The sequence below is a fragment of the Danio rerio genome, chromosome 22, assembly GCF_052040795.2.
Source record: "Danio rerio strain M-AB ecotype USA chromosome 22, GRCz13ab, whole genome shotgun sequence".
Lineage (NCBI taxonomy): Eukaryota > Metazoa > Chordata > Actinopteri > Cypriniformes > Danionidae > Danio > Danio rerio.
The window spans coordinates 25,121,784-25,141,100 of NC_141042.1; the positions used below are offsets into that span (position 1 = coordinate 25,121,784).

Here is a 19,317-nt window from a genome sequence, read left to right on the forward strand (position 1 = left end):
TTGGGCAGGTGTGAATGTAGCAATCGCACTCGAGTTTGTGCCAAAAGTGGACCAAAAAAGCACACCAAGATCTCCTTGAAGAGGTGGTCTTGTTATGCTGTCAAACGAATACTGGAACGGTTCGTTTGTGGTGAGAAAATGATCCGAACCAGAACAGACCTTGCCTTTTTGGACTAATCCAGCAGCAGTAGTCCGATGCGCTGTGCATTATGGTATGTGGAGGAAAAATATTTGATGCCAGCGCTTTATTAACAATTTTAAACACACACACAGAGAGAGAGAGAGAGAGAGAGAGAGAGAGAGAGAAAAAACATTTCCTGATGGATCATTGGTAATATTTCCAGAAGATGACCATGTCGCAGTTTAGCTAAATTAATTCACACCTCCTCCTGAAGCAGCTTGCGATGTGCCTTCGCCGTTTGCATTGTATTTAAACATTTTCGAGCTACACTTTATTTTCGAAATGTATTGTTTGTCCAAAGTGATGTTTACAAACAATATATAATATACTATGACCAGGGATACAATCAGCCAGCGCAGTCGTTCCTCCATAGTAAAAAGCGACATTTTGTGTCTGCCGGTTTGTTTACTTCCATTGGCATTTTCCCGCACGTAATTCTGACCAATCGAAAAGCAGTTTAGGACATACGCTTAATAATATTTGGCCAATGAGTGATGTGGATTTTGTCACCTGACTTGGTTCTTTTCAACTGGTTCGGACCAAAGCAATCAGTGTGGTATGAAAAATGCTCCAACGTATCATTTGTTGCCCTTGGTCCGGACCTAATGAACCGAACCACAGATGTGAAAGCACCTATAATTGCATTGCATTCCTGCTCAAAACTGCTGGTTTTAAATTCAGCAGGCCATAAGCAGTTCACAGTGTAAATATCATGAGGTGGATTTACATTATTCTGTGATATATTCATTCTGTGATTGGTATATTTCAATTTTTGTTAAACAGTGGTCCCTCACCCATTGTCAATTAATCTCATCCCTGCTGTGTCTCCTGTACAGTAGCTACAGAATGCGTTCAGCTTTCAAATTTACATGAGTGCACAAATTTACATGAGTGCTGGACTGTATGTTTGCAAGTTTTCTCGTCAACAAACCCCACAATGTCAAGCAAACGTTCTGCATCAAAGGCACCTGCGGTAGTACCCAAATGCCTGAGGAAGATGCTACCCATAGCACAAAATGTTGGGCTTCTGGACATGCTAAAGGAGTGTTTAAACAAGAGAGAAAAGTGTGAAAATGTTAATGCAGTGAAAGAAAGGTGTATAAAGTGTATAGTCAGGGGTTTTACAGCCTTAAGGCTCGTACTCACTGAGAAGCTTTTTGTTTGCGTTTATCGTCATCGTTTTACGAGACATTTTTCCAGATTCAAACCCAACCTATGACTGGCGTCAAGCAGAAGAGTTTGCAAAATTGATGTTAGATGGTGCTACACAACTTTAAGCTTATAACAACCTGCTTATAACACAGAAGAAGAGGAAGAGAGGAAGTTCACACGCTTGTTAAAGTTACTTGTGATTCGAACAAGTATGGATGGTTCAAGTAGCAGCTCCAGCTCTAGCGATGAAGAAATGATTATTGTTTACCAATGCAATAAGCAGCTCCACGTTCATTCACAGTTTTGCGCTTGAGCACCTCCAAGTGCTGTTTACTGTAACTTCAGCAGCTCCGTGCACGTGAACAAAAGTGCCAATCTGATTGGAGGAGATGGCTTTGATGCAGCGTGTCAAAACAAAAAAACGAGCATGAGGCGTTTCTTAAAAAATGAAGCTTTTACTCCTGGCGTTATGCATGTAGATGTGCATGATCACATTGGCACCCTTAATTTAGTCACGAGGCGTTAAACGTAGTCGGAAAACGTGAGCAAAAGCGTCCCGGTGTGCACAGACCTTTAAACTACTTGCGGGTTATTTTTAGAATGTAACTCCTACAAACAACGAGAGACCAATGCATTATCCACTCAATATTGACCTTATTAGTTGTTTGTTTTAATCCTTTATTTTTTATATTTAAAGATGTGTGTGCTGCTGCACATCCCTGTGTGTGTAATAAGCAACATATGAGTGTGTACCCGTCTATAGGCACATATCACTAACACGCTCTTTAAAAAAGAAAACTGTGCCATTGACTTTTGACCAGCTTGTAGTTGTTCAATGTAGTTGGTCTAATTCAGTTGCCTCAAAACAGCAATGCCTAAACAAAGCACACCTCCTTTTCACATCAGTGCCCCATATGTGAACAAATTCATTTGCTGTTTTAACAATGTGTTGCAGGATGTGTAAATGACATGCACCGGCTGAAACTAGCAACCAGGTATATGATGGGGCCCAAAGTCTTCAGCAGTCAATTTCAGCAAGTGGTGCTAAAATATTACTTTATTTATTAATTTATTTTGTTGATATAGATATGACAGAAGATGCCGTTGTTTTGTTTATCATTTTTTAGCTGCTATCAGTTTAGTAGATAAAGGCTGCATCTTAAAGCTTAGGCAGATGACTTGCTGCTTTACTGCTCAATTAGGCAGCTCAAAGGAGCCAGTGTTTGTGCACAGAGGCACCTCGTAAAACTGATTTCAGACAGTTTTCTGAGACAACATAACAGTTTAATCATGTAAAACTAAAGAGAAAGAGCTTTTGTGATAACTAAGGGAAAATTAGCTTACTACAATATTAACTTTTCCCTAGAAATGCCCTCAAAAGTAGAAGATGTTAGTCAAAAATGTGCAGTAAAAAACAAAATGACACCCAAGTCACTTTACGAGTGCTTTTTTAAACAGCCAGAAATATAATGCGAAGGTTTGTGGGATATCAAAGGCAGATACAGCTATGCTGTCTTCATTATTTGATCAGAACAAGGTAGCTCCCAAAAAATGACCACAATTTGAATTGATAAATTCACGCTTTGGAGTTCTGCCTCCAAAGGAATAGTTTTAAAGCTTTTGGATTGCAGCCGATTTAAGTGAAACTCCATAAGAAATGAAGCTAATGTAGCTAACTGATGTCTTTTAATCATGTGAGAGTCCATAAAAGTCCAACAAGGAGTCATTTCACCCACAACACTTATGTCATAACAACCACCTCATAACATGTAGCCTATAAAACAATGCCTTGAGCTGTCCTAATGATTCTTAATTATTGCACTGTTAATTAAAGGAGGGTGCGAAAAAGCATTTCAGAAAAACTGTTCATGGCCTGAATGTGTAATGGAAAACATTTTGACAAAAGCCAGTCATGAGAAGACATGTTCTCCGCAAGACTTGTCAGTGTTGCGGTGGTTTGCTTTAGGCGGTTTTGTGCATGATGACATATCTCACAGTTCAGCAAGGAATCCCTGGAAAAAAATCATAGTGATGTAACTGACATCTGTGTAACTGACTGACTTCCCTTTGTGATTTATTCCATTCATGCACATTAAAGGATCTGACATGAATGGTTTATGTTAGACTCTTGGCACTATTTAACAATGGTGGTGACTTCTGTAATTAAAAAAAAAAAAAAAAAAGTGAAATCAGAATGTATATTTATTTTTGCTAGTGCACATTGTTTTTCTTCAAGCCTAGTTTACACTACAGGATTTTCAAGATCTCTGTGCTGTTCACACTACATGACTTGATTTCGTGTCTTATAATTTCTGTGGTGTTCAAACTAAGCGACAGTACGTAAATGATTCACAAGAGGGGGGTCACACACTTCATGATCTGACAACAACTTGTTCGCCAACAGCTCAGTCAAGCTATCAGACCACAGCCAATGAAATTTTGAGGGAGTCGTCATCAGAAAAATGCTGAACACCATTGCCTGCTTGTGTGCTGATTACATCACTGACAGCATTTCAATCTTTCAATTGGGCATTTAAAAACATTGTCAACTAACAGCTAACATAAACATAACTTTCTGATACCGAAAACTTCAGATATATCTTTCAAAACAGCATTTTCTGTGCTGTGAAATAGCTACTGTTTGAAAGTGAAAATAAAAGCAAGGCCCAGACCTTTGCGTGTTCTAGTATCTTAACTACATATTTATAGGCTGTATTACCAAAAAAGATAATATTTTTAGGGTAACGGTGTCATGAAATATGATGACAGATATTCAAAGCTTAATTTTAATATCTCAATAGAAGTTTTGAATGTAAATACAATGTGACAATATGACGTTTTAGAATGGTCAGAAAGACCTGTATGGTAATTTTAATAGTTACAGAATTCTAGTTTCACTTTTATTATAGCCCATTATCGAGTCCATGTTAAGACAAAATGAAGCGAGTATATCGATGCCCATTCTAGGGAATCACAGACATTTCGGTTGAGCTCCTGAGCACACAGCCGTTCAGCTCATGCTGATATGCTCTCTCATTGGCTGCAGCTCGTCACTACATCTGACCACACTTGAGGTTGAGTCGGCCGACTGCTCTGGAATATTCAGCATGCTATAAATTGGATTTCTGTCAGTGAGGTGTCAGTGATGCGTCAGCGAGCCTCTTTGATGCCCCAACCGTCATTGGGTGATGAGCAAATCGTACAAAATTGTACAAATTAGATTGTATGAATTCATATGTATTAACCACTTGTTCACACATAAAGACTACCGAGCACCTGCAGATTTTTCCCCGATCACAGCCTGATCTCTCGACAAGCTTGTTAACTTCCAAATCAGGCTAAAATCAGGCTTAAAATCCTGTAGTGTGAACTAGGCTTTAGATGAACAATAAGTCCATGCAAGTTAATTCACTGAAAAAATGTTTTGGTAATCTTCAGTCAAATTCTGACCATTTGCTTCCACGTTTGGAGTGGCGGTCTTTCTGTTAATGTCAGTTTGACGCTTCAGCCACAATGTTCTTTCTTAACCATGCCCCTTTGATCTCAAATTTGCTAAGAGCGAATGATGTGAAAAAAGAAAGTCCCCTACTCAACATTTAAGTTGCAATCAAGATACGGAAATAAAAGTCTCAACAACTTTTAGTTGACACAGACTTTAAGCAGTGCTTCTAAGCATTAAAAACCCTGTTTACTGATGTTTTTGTCAATCTGATCACAAATGGATGAAGCAAATACAGGTGAAAATAGCGTTTCAATTGTTGTAAGCTTTTTCAGTTTCGACCACTACCCAAGGTTTTCAGAAATGCATTATATCAGGTTGCTGTCATGGTGTAGATGCTCATATAGTCGAATGTGTTCAAACAGCCACAAATGACCACCTGCTCTTTTTATATTGACTCTGTATATACACGATTATGTGATGTTTTATGAGAAAGCACAACAAAACATAGTATTTATAACATGTTATAAAGGCTACATTTAGCTCACGGGGCTGCGAGACAATAAATAAGAAGAGCGGAGCTGCGGCAAAATAATGAATAAAAAGAGTGAGGCTATGGTCAAATAAATAAATAAATGAAAAAAAGTGCGACTGCAACTTCTGGCGGCTCCGTTCGCCATGCTGGAGAGGAACAGTCTGCGCAAAGCTCTCATCTGATTGGCTGAAAAGTAAGAGTTGCCCTGACTCTGCCAGGAAAGTCTCAAAAATACACACACACGTATCCAGGGGGAGTCGTACGTTAAAGAGGATTTGCACATTGTCATTCAGGATGAACTCGCAAGTTTTAAACATTTAAAACTTTTTGTACACTCTTATACATTTGCAAATGGTGTTGTGTATTTGTGAAACGTATTTTATGAAAATGTATTTTTATTTTGTGCACGTGAATTTTTTTTGTTAATATAGATAAATATTTTACGCACGTGAATTTGGCAACGCATGTGTACATCGTGTCTTTTTTACGTAAATTTCTTGTTATAAAGCTATTATAAATTTTGCACTTTTAATCGTTTTTATTTCAATTCTGTTGTTAAACAGTAGATTTCACTTTAGTTTATTTCACTATTAGTTTTAGTTGAGTTTTTGTTTTGTAAACAGATTTACATTCATATTTCATATGATTTTAGTATTCTTGCTTAGCAGAGTTAACAGAACACATGTATACTAAAGCAAAGTGTTTTATGCAACTGATGCCCTTATGCAACCCAGTACTGGAAAACATCTACACACTCTCGCATTCACACACACACACACACACACCACACACACACACACACACACACACACACACACACACACACACACACACACACACACTTACACTGTGTGGGAAATGCAGAGGAAACCCATGCAAACACTGGGTAAACATGCAAACTCCACACAGAAATGCTAACTGACCTAGCCAGGACTCGAACCAGTGATCTTCTTGCTGTGTGCTAACCACTGAGCCAACTTGTTTTATCCTTGTATAGAAAATGTGTTATCTGTAAATAAAATCCACTGTTATTTGTCTAAATATTTGCAGGTCAGATGTTCCGCCAGATAATGACTGCTTACGAATTCTGAAAATTAAGATTTATTTTTGCTTGTTTATATTATTTTATTCCACTTAGTTTCTTAGTGATTGTTGTTAGTTTTGTTTAGTTTAGCATTTATTATGGAGTCACTGCGTAGCACTGTTACACTCAAGTGGCCGGAACGTTAGTTCATCCTCATCATCACCCTGCAGGCTACATTTAGCTCACGGGGCTGCGAGACAATAAATAAGAAGAGCGGAGCTGCGGCAAAATAATGAATAAAAAGAGTGAGGCTATGGTCAAATAAATAAATAAATGAAAAAAAGTGCAACTGCAACTTCTGGCGGCTCCGTTTGCCATGCTGGAGAGGAACAGTCTGCACAAAGCTCTCATCTGATTGGCTGAAAAGTACGAGTTGCCCTGACTCTGCCAGGAAAGTCTCAAAAATACACACACACGTATCCAGGGGGAGTCGTACGTTAAAGAGGATTTGCACATTGTCATTCAGGATGAACTCGCAAGTTTTAAACATTTAAAACTTTTTGTACACTCTTATACATTTGCAAATGGTGTTGTGTATTCGTGAAACGTATTTTATGAAAATGTATTTTTATTTTGTGCACGTGAAATTTTTTTGTTAATATAAATAAATATTTCATGCACGTGAATTTGGCTACGCATGTGTACATCGTGTCTTTTGCGTGAATTTCTTTTGAGTCTTTTCTGATTCCATATTTATCAAGATTTTTTTCTGGCCAATAGATTTTATATTCATTTACTAAAATAACCTTGATTCATACTTTGGTGTATATGAACAGCATATACACCAAAGTATGAATCCACATCCACTTTGTTCATAAGATTGTAAGCCACATTACAGTTCAACAGTCCAACGCTCCCCTGAAAGTAGGGCATAACGAAAGAAGAGAGAATGATCTCACTGAAATTCAATCATGAGTGGTTAAATGTGGTCATGGTATTGTTTTGGCTGAATCAGGGCTCCAGACTGTGACTAAATTGTCACATTTTGTGACCTTTTTCCTGAGCTGGGCTTCTTTAAGACTTATGACATTTTTAGATAGTTTTTTTCTACCTTTAATGAGAAGTCAAGATCTAGTCACACTTTGTGAGTGCAAGTGTAAATTAAATCAGAACAAATTTAATAATAGTCTCTATCCCACAATACACCTTATTTAATAAATGTTTTGCAAATTCAACAATGACCTCTACACTTTCTTAATGTCTTACTCATATTGTAATTTGTAAATCTGTTCCCACTTCTTATGTAGGAACACTCTACCAATATACTCTACCAACCGACCCTTTGAAGTGAGTTTAAAGTCTTCTCAGCTCTCTAATTTAATCTTTAACCTCAGCTGGTTAGACATCTTTGATTTGATCCCAGTTCAGTGATCTCACTCTGGGCGAAGATGTGGATACTACATCAAACCCCAATTACAGTGTTTTATTAAGCCATGAGATCCCACTGTCATGGCCTGTTTCATTTTTACATAAGTTACTCTATGTAGTTCAAAGTATGTACATGTGTTTTGACTTGGTTTAAGATTGAGTACGAACCAGCTAGAGGCCTGAAGCTAATTTGAACTCAAGACCTCCATGTCATATAAATCGTGTTGAACTTTGTGTTCCAGATCATTACACACAGGTCCTTCACTGCAAGCATGAGTGTGTCCGAGACTTGGCCACTCGTCCCGGTCGCCTGTCACCCATGGAAAACTACCTGCCACTGCATTACGACTACCTGCAGTTTGCTTATTACCAAGGTAAATGTACATATACTGTATGTCAAAACAGGTTTTAATTTCACTCAACTTACCAAAAGGATAAAAACTTAAAACCTAAAAAATAGGCTTATTTTACAAGTCTCCTAGAGTTAAACAGTCGAGTTTTAACATTATTGAATCCATGCAGCCAATCTCCGAGTTTGGCAGAAGCAATTTTAGCTTAGTTTAGCAAAGATCATTGAATCAGATTAGACCTTTAGGATCTCGTTCAAAACTGACAAAAGAGTTTTAGTAAATTTGTTTAAAGCTTGATGCTTCTGTAGTTATGCTAATGGTCTAATCCGATTCAATGATTTATGCTAAGCTAGGCTAACAGAGGTCCAGTGCCAAACCTGGAGATTGGTTGAATGAAAAAAAAAAGAAAAAGAGTAGATGTAGCACACAGGACTGTGTTTTATAAAGCGCCTCCTCCACAATGCTGTCAAATAAAACTGTTGTCACTTGATACTGTAAACAGAAGCTTGCAATGACTCTGAGTTCTTCTGATTGGTCTACTGCTTTGGATCTGACATTGATGGGTGGTGCTGCATGTAAGAATTTTTTTAAGACTTTTTTTTTTTAATTGACAGAGCATCTTAAAAAGCAAGGCACTATAAAAGATGCGACACATGAGCATAACAGTGATGCACTTCCATCAAGCATATTTACATTTACAGAGGAATAATCGAAAACAGGTGCATTGGAATGGAAATACAATCCACTGTGTTTAGCTATTTTTAACTGGAGACTAACTTTATGGCCAACTCATTTTAATCAGTGAGTTACTAACAGGCTGAAGTTGCTAACAGACCAATTGAATCAATAATAAATTGACATGAGGCTTGCTCTGAATGGATCATTTGAGTTGTTGACTTGAGGATAGCTGCAGTCAGATCAGTCCAATTCATCTTTCAAAAGTTAAACACTGCTATTGTGTCACTCATGAGGTGATGATTTCTTGAATTTAAAATGATTTTTTTGTTGTTGAGTGAAATGATTAATACATAAGTAAGGACTTTCATTCATTTTCCTTCAACATAGTCTTTATTTCAGAGATTGGCACAGCGGTATAAACCGCCAAATATTCCAGCATATGTTTTACGCAGCAGATCCCTTCCAGCCGCAACCCAGTACTTGGAAACACTCATACAAACTCATTCATATACACACACACATAGGCCAAGGTAGTTTCTCCAATTCACCTATAGCACATGTCTTTGGACTCTGCGGAAAGCTGGAGCATCTGGAGGAAACCCACGTGAACACGGGGGGAACATGCAAATGCCACACAGAAATGCCAACTGACCCAGCTGGAACTCGAAGCTGCGAACTTCTTGCTGTGGGGCTACAGTGCTAACCACTTGATCCGCTGTTCCGCCTTAAGTAATGAATTTTCAAAATAAAAATACTCTGATACACATACAAGTACAAATTCTCACAGTAATTAGGTAAAATACCTAATTACTGTCCACCACTGCCATGACATTTGTCTGAGAAACCAGACTCAACAAGTTTCTAATTAAAAAGAGTTTTAGGCTTGACCCCAGTTCTCTTCTTAGACTCAGGATAGAAAGATATTGGCTAAAACACTGACTGAGAGCCTACCATCAGTGCTGGAAAGAAAACGTCAACAGCAATAACAATCAAACAGAAGAATTCTGAAATGACAAAACAGCCTCATTAATCATAACATTACTCGCTCTAAAGGAGAGGCAGAGTCTGATAAATATTTTCTGTCTTGATTAATTTCTTCTTGGAAATATCCAAGCTGATCTTTCACATCCATCTTAAAGAAAATTTACTCACCACTTATTGGCCTCTAAGCCTTTACAAGTTTATCTTTTTTGTTGAAGACAAAAGAAGATATTCTGATGAAACCTCTAGTCATTGACTTTCATATTAGGGAAAATACTTAAAAGTGTAAATAAGTAGGAAAAAATAATTTTTAAAATACTGAGGAATCAATGGCTTCTTTAAAATAGGGTCTTTTGAGTTCATCCGATGAAAGAAACTGATTTGAAAAGACTTAAGATTGAGTAAAAATGGTGAGAAAATGTTTTACAGACGGTAATTCTTTATAAAGTGTCAGTTCATTTAGGTGTGTGTGAATGTTCATGTCTCAGTTTTGTGTCTTTCCACTCGCTCAGCTCTGTGGTGTTTCTTCCATTGTGGTCACTGGCCTGGAATGTGAATGTTTCTGAGCGTTTAGGAAATAAACGTGACTCAAAAAAAAAAAAAAATCACATGATGAATAATCTCCCAGATGAGCCGGAAAAACAGAGCCCTGGTGGCCTCATTAATGCTTAAAAACCTTTTTTTTTCTCTCTCTTTTGTGTTCAGCTGGGAGGTATGAAGAGGCATTGGACTGCGCATTGACTTATCTGTTGTTTCACGAAGGCGAAGAGTTCATGACGGAGAATGTGGAGTTTTACAGAGAGGTGCTAGGACATGATGGCCAGCCACGTAAGGTGAGAAACATGGAAGGAGTCACCCAAAACCAAATGATTTCTCATGAATGTGTGTGAAGGTTTTAATTTTAATTAAATTCATCTTAATTTCTATTGCTGTTTTACAATGTAGATTTTCAAAGCAGCTTAAGGTAGAAGTTATAGTAAATTGAAACTGTTCAGTTTAGTTCAGTGTGGTTTAATTTTCACTGCTGAAAGTACAAACACTGAAGAGCAAATCCATCAATGCGCAGCTCTACAAGTCCCAAACCAGGCGAGCCAGTGGCAACAGGGGTTAACAGGTTGTGTAAAATCTTCATTAATTTGATATGTTTATAGCAGCGTTTAGTGTGTCTTCAGTGCTTATATTACTGTACCCTTATCATACAATAATATGGCTATGAAGATGGCAAAAAATCTGGGGTCATAGCTTATCAAATGCGTATTTACAAAACGAACCTTTTATTTCCGTTACAAAAACTTTTCTGGCCAACAATAAACCTTACTAAAGAATGTTCTGGGAACCAAAAATGAATGTTTCAAGATTTATGTTCTCTTAACCCAAAGTGTTAACCATGGTGGCCTTTTTCAACAATTTTGATAATTTTATTAGTTATTTCAGGATCATGATTTCCTAACCAGTCAGGGAAAATAGAATATATTTTATGTTTTGGTCTTTGGAAAAAAGTCAGCATGAAAGGTTACTCCCATTTCAGGACCTAAAAATACACAGTAAATAATACATCAAATTTACTGTTAAGCTGTGATTGATACAATATTAATGTTAAAAATACGGTAAAAAAAAATCAAATGCACAGTATACTATGATATTTCATTAATTAATTTATACAATGATAAGAACCAATGTTTTGAAGTAACATCTACACTATACCATTGTAATAAACTGACTAAAAGCACTACTAAAAGCAAATTGTGATGAGCAAGTCTCATAGTCAGCCCAAGCACATCTTATTCTTAGACAGCATTCACATGACTGTTAGACACAATAATAGTAACAAACATGACACTAAAGTTATGCAAAAAATCAACCCAGGCCCACTGTGGATAGGTACCCAGGGTCTACATTTCTGGGGACAGCAAATTATGTAACAAGAGGTATGTCTGCTCTGAGTTTTTGTTTTTGCAAATCCACCAGAGGCTGCTATATACACTATTTGATGATCTCAAATTTCTCTTGCACATCCTCTTCTCGCATAAATCCACCAGAGGACGCTATGTACACTTATATATACAATATACACAGGCCAGCTTGCTGTCGACTGACTGACTGCAGACATCCCAAGTCTCCTAGGAGTTCCGGGAGTCTTCCGCAAATGCACAGAGACTCCAGGATGCCCACAAACGAATGATAATCTCCCGGGAATTGCGCATCTCCCACTCAGGCCTTAAGTAGTCTCCACCGCCCCCACCACTCTTCAGATACGTCGTGTGCACACGCCCCCACTCCCACCTCTCTTCAGATATGACACATGCACATGCCCCCACCGCTCTTGAGATACCTCGTGCGCACACACCCCTACCCTTTCAGGCACCCACTCTTGCGCAACTGACCCACCAACCCCCTTCCCTAAACCCAAACGGATGTGTTTTTAAAAGCACACTACAAGAAAAGCCGCCATGGTGATGTGATTTCACCACAGTTCTTATGTATCTATTTATTTATTTATTTATTTATTTATTTATTTATTTATGTGCTTTTGTTTTACCTGGTTTCTGGAACCGCCCCGTAGCATTCATTTTAAAGATGATATGCAACAGTGGTACCCGTAGCCTAGTGGTTAAGTGTGCCAACATATAGCACCAAGATGCTCACGGCAATCCAAGTTCGATTCCTGGCTCAACGTCCTTTGCTGATCTTTCCCCTCTGTTTGCTCCCCATGGTTTCCTGTCAATTCTCTACATTGTTCTATCCATTAAAGGTTAAAAACAAGAATGAAGTAACAAATTATTTCTTTAATAACTGGAAAAGAATATTTGAGCCTATTGGTTTATGATATGCTCCTGCTCTATTTTTCTTGGCTATGGTGATAATAATCAGGAATGTTGGACCTTGACATATCAGCAGAAGACACAAACTAGCCAGACAGTAATGTGTGAATTGTAGAGTGGGCTAAATCTATAAAACAACGTCAGTATTTTTTGGTAACTTTTTTGGCTTTTTTTCTTCTTATTGTAGAGCAACCCATGTTCTGTTGTCATTACAGTTTTTTTCCAACTGCTTACACACAAAATCTTTTTGTCACACAATTTCTGAAACATCTCACTCAAAATGCAAAGCTACACATCAAATTACCAAAACCAGAAGCTGTTTCTCAGCCTTCCACTTTTTTCAAAACACTACACACAACTTTCTACCTAAAACACAAAAATCTAACAGGAAGCTACTTGCTTTCCTTTTTCAAACACAAACAGTCAAAATGCTACACTTATTCACCAGGTCACACACAAACTCTTTAAATGTGGAAACAGTAATTTCTTAACTGATCACTAACCAATCACTGCTTTACTGTAGTACAGGCCTATAAATAGGTCAAAAGTGACAGGACAGGGCTGTTCTGGGCCAAAAAGAAAAAAAACTGCATGGTCCACAATTTGTAGATTTGTACCTACCCCCGATAAATCCTAAATTCCTCTAGAAAAGAATACAGGTATTATTCTCAACCTGGCTCTGTAAAGTGTATGATGGCCAACCCTATGCCCGCATAGCGCTTTTGCAGGCAAAGGACCCATGTAGCCATCGACTGTATATTGGTTTACCTGTGTTTTCTCTAATATTTACAGTAATTCATTACTTTTGTCTGTTTTTTTACAGTATTTCAGTTTTCAGCCACAGTTTGAAAATTGTCATGAATTCAATATCAATTTAATCAAAGCATTTCTTATTCTGGATCCAATTCTTTGCAAAAAGGCACATTTGACAGCTCAAATAGAAAGACAGCAAATGGCATTGGCAATAGGCTACAATGACAAGCAATGGTGCACTGACTTACACTGAGTTCTGTATTTTGTATTTTGTTTTACATTGTGTAATGATTAATTGAAAGAGCTCAAATACTTGTTTGTAATTTGTGTTGTTTGAAGGTAAAACTAGCTTTTGTTGCTTATTTTTAAATGTTTTGGCATGGTATGTGCGTTTTGCAAGCAAAATGTCTCATTTTGACCATAAGTGCCGCTTTTTAGGCCTGTGTGTTACTTGTTTCGAAAATGTGGAGTTTCAGTTGACGGCTGCATCAAAGCAATTAAGAAAATCTGTAATTATATGATGTAGTTCTGAAAACTTCCTACTTTTTTGTTTATCTGTCCGACTTTACGCTGGGTTTCTTTTGACTGCCCCCTATCGTTTTAACAAATATCACAACGGCAAACGCATCAAGTATAAAAGCCTCATCTATTTCGTGAGGTGCCTGCATAGTCAACGGAAATCCACGATGTGGTGCCTGGCAAAAATATAAATTAGCCTTAATGTATATCATAGAGAAAAAAAAAACTATAGTAATGTCAAACCAAAAAAAAAAATGTTTATGAAATCTCAGAAAGGCAATTTACAGATATTGACCGCATGTACTAAGGAAAATTTTAGCCAGGTAATTTTACTGTAGCATTTTTATTTTTGTATTTTTTTACCACGGCTATTCATCATACGGCTTTAATCATTATTGTCACGTGAGCAAATACTACAAAAATGTAGAAATTAGATCACATAAATTCCTACAAATTAGCCACTAATTTGCTAAGTTGCAAAATAGTTCCCATGCCGTTGTATTGGAAATTCTAGCCACTTACAAGCTGTAGATCTACTTTTTACTGACACATTTACAGTTATCTGTTGGTCTCCTGAGGTTATAGACATAACTCACAGTCTTCCCTTCAGTTGATGCTCTTCCTTCAAGTACTTCACTGTATAACTGCTGCAGTCCCTATAGAGCAAGTCCAGAGTCATAACATTGACAGTTCTTTGATCCCTGCTTTTGACAAGATCCAGATCATCCCAGTCCAGATCTATTGTTAAATCAGTCCAAGAGCAGAATCTGGCAGGAGGCCGTATATATATTCATAAACACACTGGAACGATCAGGCGTTGAGCGGGTTTGGTATTCGAGATGTACAGTAGTGGCTGCACGCACTGGTGAACCATCCAAAACAGTCTCTCGCTGGAAAGCCTGGAAACTATTAGCACTGTAAGAGTTTATAGAGTCAAGAGCCAGAGGGCTTGAATATGTTATTCAGTGCAGGGTCCTTTAGCTCATAACAAGCCACTACATTCTTTTCCACCCCAATGCAGTGTTTCCATCTCTCTGGCCTGCTGCCACTTCTGATTGCCCCATTTCTAGTTCCTCTGGGACCCTTGTTAACCCACTGCTGAGATATTGTGCTGACAGTATTGTCTTCTGGAATAAGTGGAAAAGTTTTACCGAAACGCCACAAAGCTCCTTGAAACAATTTGCGTGCTGTTTGCATTTGGAGAACATGATGCCACAAATGCTACCAGCGTAACTCTTTTCTCAAAAGGGCAGCATTTAATGTGGTCTCAACCACACTTAGAAGCAGAAGACTTTGCTCTCCAGTCATAACAAGCTGCTTTTAATAATCGCCAGTGACCACCGATAAAAAAATCCCCCTAGAATGAAAGAAGGATAAAAGTAATTGTGCAGGTTGTAGAGCAGGCTTGATCTCAGATCGAATGTCTGTCATGCTGTACATTTCTCAGGTTGTGTTTTTATTTTGTGAGGCTCTAAATGAAATGTTTGGGAGTAAAAGTAGTTGCACAACGACTCCCAAATTTTTTTTATGTTTTTTTGTTTCTATTCGTTATTATGAAAATTTGTCACACACTGAGTCTGATGCATAAAAGTATATGAATCTATAATGCATACAAATCTGAAATCTGTTGCGAAAAATACATTCATTTCTTTTCCTTCAGTTTAGTCACTATTACAGGGTTTGCCACAGCAGAATAAACCACCAACTTAGTCGTAACCTGGTACTGGGTACACACTCAATTCACACACTCTCACCCGAAGGAAACCCACATGAACATCAGGGAACAAGAAAACTCCACACAGAAATGCCAGTCGGGACTTGAACCAGGGACCTTCTTGCTGTGAGGTGACAGTGCTAACCACCGAGCCACCACGTCACCATGAATATACATTTCAAAACAGTACAAAATGGATTCTTTAGGCAGTGATGCTTTATTCTCACTCTTCTTCGAAAAAAGTAAGAAATGTTGTGTCCATTAAATTGAATTGATGCTGCACAGAGACTGGCAGTATATGTAAAAGCATACAGACACACACACACACACACACACACACACACACACACGCACACACACACACACACACACACACACACACACAAACACACACACACACACACACACACACACACACACACACACACAAACACACACAAACACAAGTGCCATGGAAAAGGAGTGACAGGCATTGAAACCTGCACACAGTAGTATACAGCAGTAATTCTCAACTATCCACAACAATCTGTCTTCATATTCCACCTTTTGTTTGTCTCTGTTTGTCAAGACAAAGTGGATTAATTTGTCAGATTCCATTCTGGATACATCGCTTGTATGGTGGCTCTGAATTGTCAAAACACTAGGGATGCTGCCATCGATCGTCCAATAATCACATTTCATGACTCGATCGTTACTTGCCAATCTGACCAATCTCAGGAACCTATCGCAGGTGTTTGTTTATGAGTTTACAAGCAGAGGAAGACACAAATGCACACCCGTATATTATACATAGCCTACAGCAGCCTTTTTCCAACTCTTTATACAGTCTATTAGCGCAATTCGCATGAGTGATGGACTCTTTGTTGCAAGTCCAGCCATTGTATTTCCAGTGTTTTATGCTGCTGTGACCTAAGCATTGCCACTATCTAGTGTTTCATCCAACAACATGACCTCTCTCAGTCGATTTCACAGTGACTCCGTGATTCCCAAAAATGTGTTAAAATACCTGGAAATCATGGCAATGCGAGTGAATGAGCAAGAAAACAGATTGCGAGAGGCACAGTGATGTTCTAAGCATTACATTTGTTAGGTTAAATTAGTAGAGCAGTAAAGATATCCTGAGTGCTAAAACCCCAGCTCTCTGTCATTGATCTGCTGTCAATAGTTGGACACGAGCAAAATATTTAAATGGTCCTGCATGTATTTAGGTCGGGGAAAACATGCAAAGTCTACACAACAACGTCAACTGGCCCAGCTGAGGCTCGACCCAGCGACCTTCTTGCTGTGAGGCAACAGCACTACTTGCTGTGCCACCGCGTCGCCTTGGCCCCACATCGGATAACAACAAATTTTTTTTGCAATGCGTTTCATAACTGAGAAAGCATCATGTATATGATGTGACCGTGAGCTTTAAAAACATGTTTCTTCAAGGCTGGCTCATTTACAATCTTGAAAAAATTATTCTGTTTCAATAATTTTAAACCATTCAAGCTGCATTAGATGAAAGGGAACCTAATTCGGCACAGAGAGCAGATTTCTGTGCGCACTACGTGTCTCAGTGGGCATTACCAAACGCACTTCTTTTTTATTTAATTTCATGCAGTCTTAATTCGTACAATTAATTCGTAGCAAACAGTTCAGCAGCACTGAGTAGGATAATTGGGAGATGAAACTAGGCACGCTTAAACAGCATTTTTCTCACGAAAAGAGTAAATTGAAAGGGGTACATTTCTCTAGGCACAACACCTGCCCTCAAGTTCACTATCTGTGAACAACGCACAAAAATAGACAAATCACAGGCAGTTTCAGTTGTGAAGTTCATGCAAAGTGCAACATACAAAATTTAAATATGTGTGCAAAGCACTTTATTGTTACCATGACTGATAATATTTTTTTCTTTTCTGAAGAAAGTCTTATTTGTTTTATTTCGGCGAGAATAATAGCAGTTGAAAAAAAAAAAAAATTAAGTTCAAAACTATTAATCCATTTAAGCTCATTAAAAAAAAAAGTCTACAGAATAAACCATCATTATACAATAACTTGTCTAATTACCATAACCTGCCTAGTTAACCTAATTAACCTAGTGAAGCCTTTAAATGCATAGAAACATTTAAAGCATTTAAATTTAAGCTTCATAGAAGTGTCTTGAAAAATATCTAGTCAAATATTATTTACTGTCATCATGGCAAAGATAAAATATGTGACGAAAAATTCTAAACAGGGGGACTAATAATTCAGGGGGGCTAATAATTATGACTTCAACTGTACCTGTAACTAGAGAATCAACCATATAGTTCATGGAGAGCAAAATGGCTAAAATGCAAATTTTTTGCAAAACTTAACAAACATCTCTTTCTTACACACATAATCAAGCAAGCAGACACAGAGATAAATATAGTCAAATATAAATATAGTGTATATATAATACACTTTTTTGGCCCACCTGGAATGTCACTTGGCCCACCTAAAGTTCCAAGCTGGAGCCGGGACTTTTTTACATTTAACAAAAGCATGTAAAGCTGCTTCTGGCCATGACGTGTCCACACTAAATGGTTATAAGAGACTTGTTTAAGGTATTATATGAAGCATCTTTAATTTACTCTCTTAGGTAAGGCAAGATCTTCTCTTAAGGTTCATGCTTAGAGGGATGCATTATAAAGCTTGAAGCATCAGAATCTGTATTTTGTAGTGGCCGATGACTATGACAAGGAATCGGTACTCTATATTGGCTGCAAAAATCTTGATCAGAGCATCTCTACAAAGCACCTCTGAAAGTGCTTGCTACAGATGCCTGCAAAAATTCTAACCTTATCCAACTTTTTTTTTAGGAAGGATGACAGTTTCGGAGCCAATGTGTAAACATCATTGACACACAAGAAGTCATTTTTATTTATTAAAAGTGAGAACATTTCAGATAAACATTTTTAATATTATTGGCTTTCACGCTGTAAAGCTAGAAGCTTTTTCATGGTTCCTCAATCTATTGGATCAATTATTTTCACCGTATGAACAGGGAATATACAACACGATATTATGGCAATTCATAACTTTTTGATTTATTGGCTAATTTGTATGAATTCATTCAGTCTCATTCGTACAATTTAGTACGATTTGTTTATCCTCCAATGACGGTTGGGTTTAGGGGTGGGGTTGGGTGCCATGACTCCTTTTTAAAATAGTACATTTTCATACTAATTAGCCACTAAACTGAATGTAAAGTTGTTATGTTTCATTGTGAGATCAGGCTGGGAAACTTCTTTAAGGGGAACTAAATTAGCCCCTGTTTCAGTATAGGGTGTAATTCGGCACATTGGAACTAGAAATGACACAAGTGTGCATTTATCCAATTAAAACATGATATAAGAAGTAAAAGCACAGTCATCAATGCTATGATTATAAGTCTATAATAATGTAAACTTATTATGCTTACTTTTGCTACTGCAGGAAGCTAAAGGGTATTTGAGGCGGCACAAACAGGAGTTAGACCTGCTCCTCATTGGCAGCAGTAACCTTGGTGTGGCCTATACTGAAGGGGTAAGTTCACAGATTCAGCCCGAAATGGTTTTCTAATACTGAAACGTGCTTTTTTTGCCAGTGTAATATCCACAGACATTTACAAGCAATTTATTTTTTAGGTTGGGTCTGTTAAACAACAGAAATGTCATATATTTGGTTTAAGTCTGTATTTTGTTGGTCAGATTGAAAAGCACTAGAAAATTAATATCATAAGTCTTTAAATAG

The 19,317-nt window shown here is 37.7% G+C and overlaps 1 protein-coding gene across 1 annotated transcript in view; it reads left to right on the forward strand.

The window, feature by feature from the left end:
• The window catches only part of p3h2 (prolyl 3-hydroxylase 2), a 98,431-nt gene that overhangs the window by 66,826 nt on the left and 12,288 nt on the right, over window positions 1-19,317 (forward strand). The window contains exons 4-6 of the mRNA XM_087304387.1: window positions 8,002-8,133; window positions 10,474-10,601; window positions 19,021-19,110. Coding sequence (XP_087160513.1) covers window positions 8,002-8,133; window positions 10,474-10,601; window positions 19,021-19,110 — 350 coding nt within the window. The remainder of the gene's footprint in view (window positions 1-8,001; window positions 8,134-10,473; window positions 10,602-19,020; window positions 19,111-19,317) is intronic.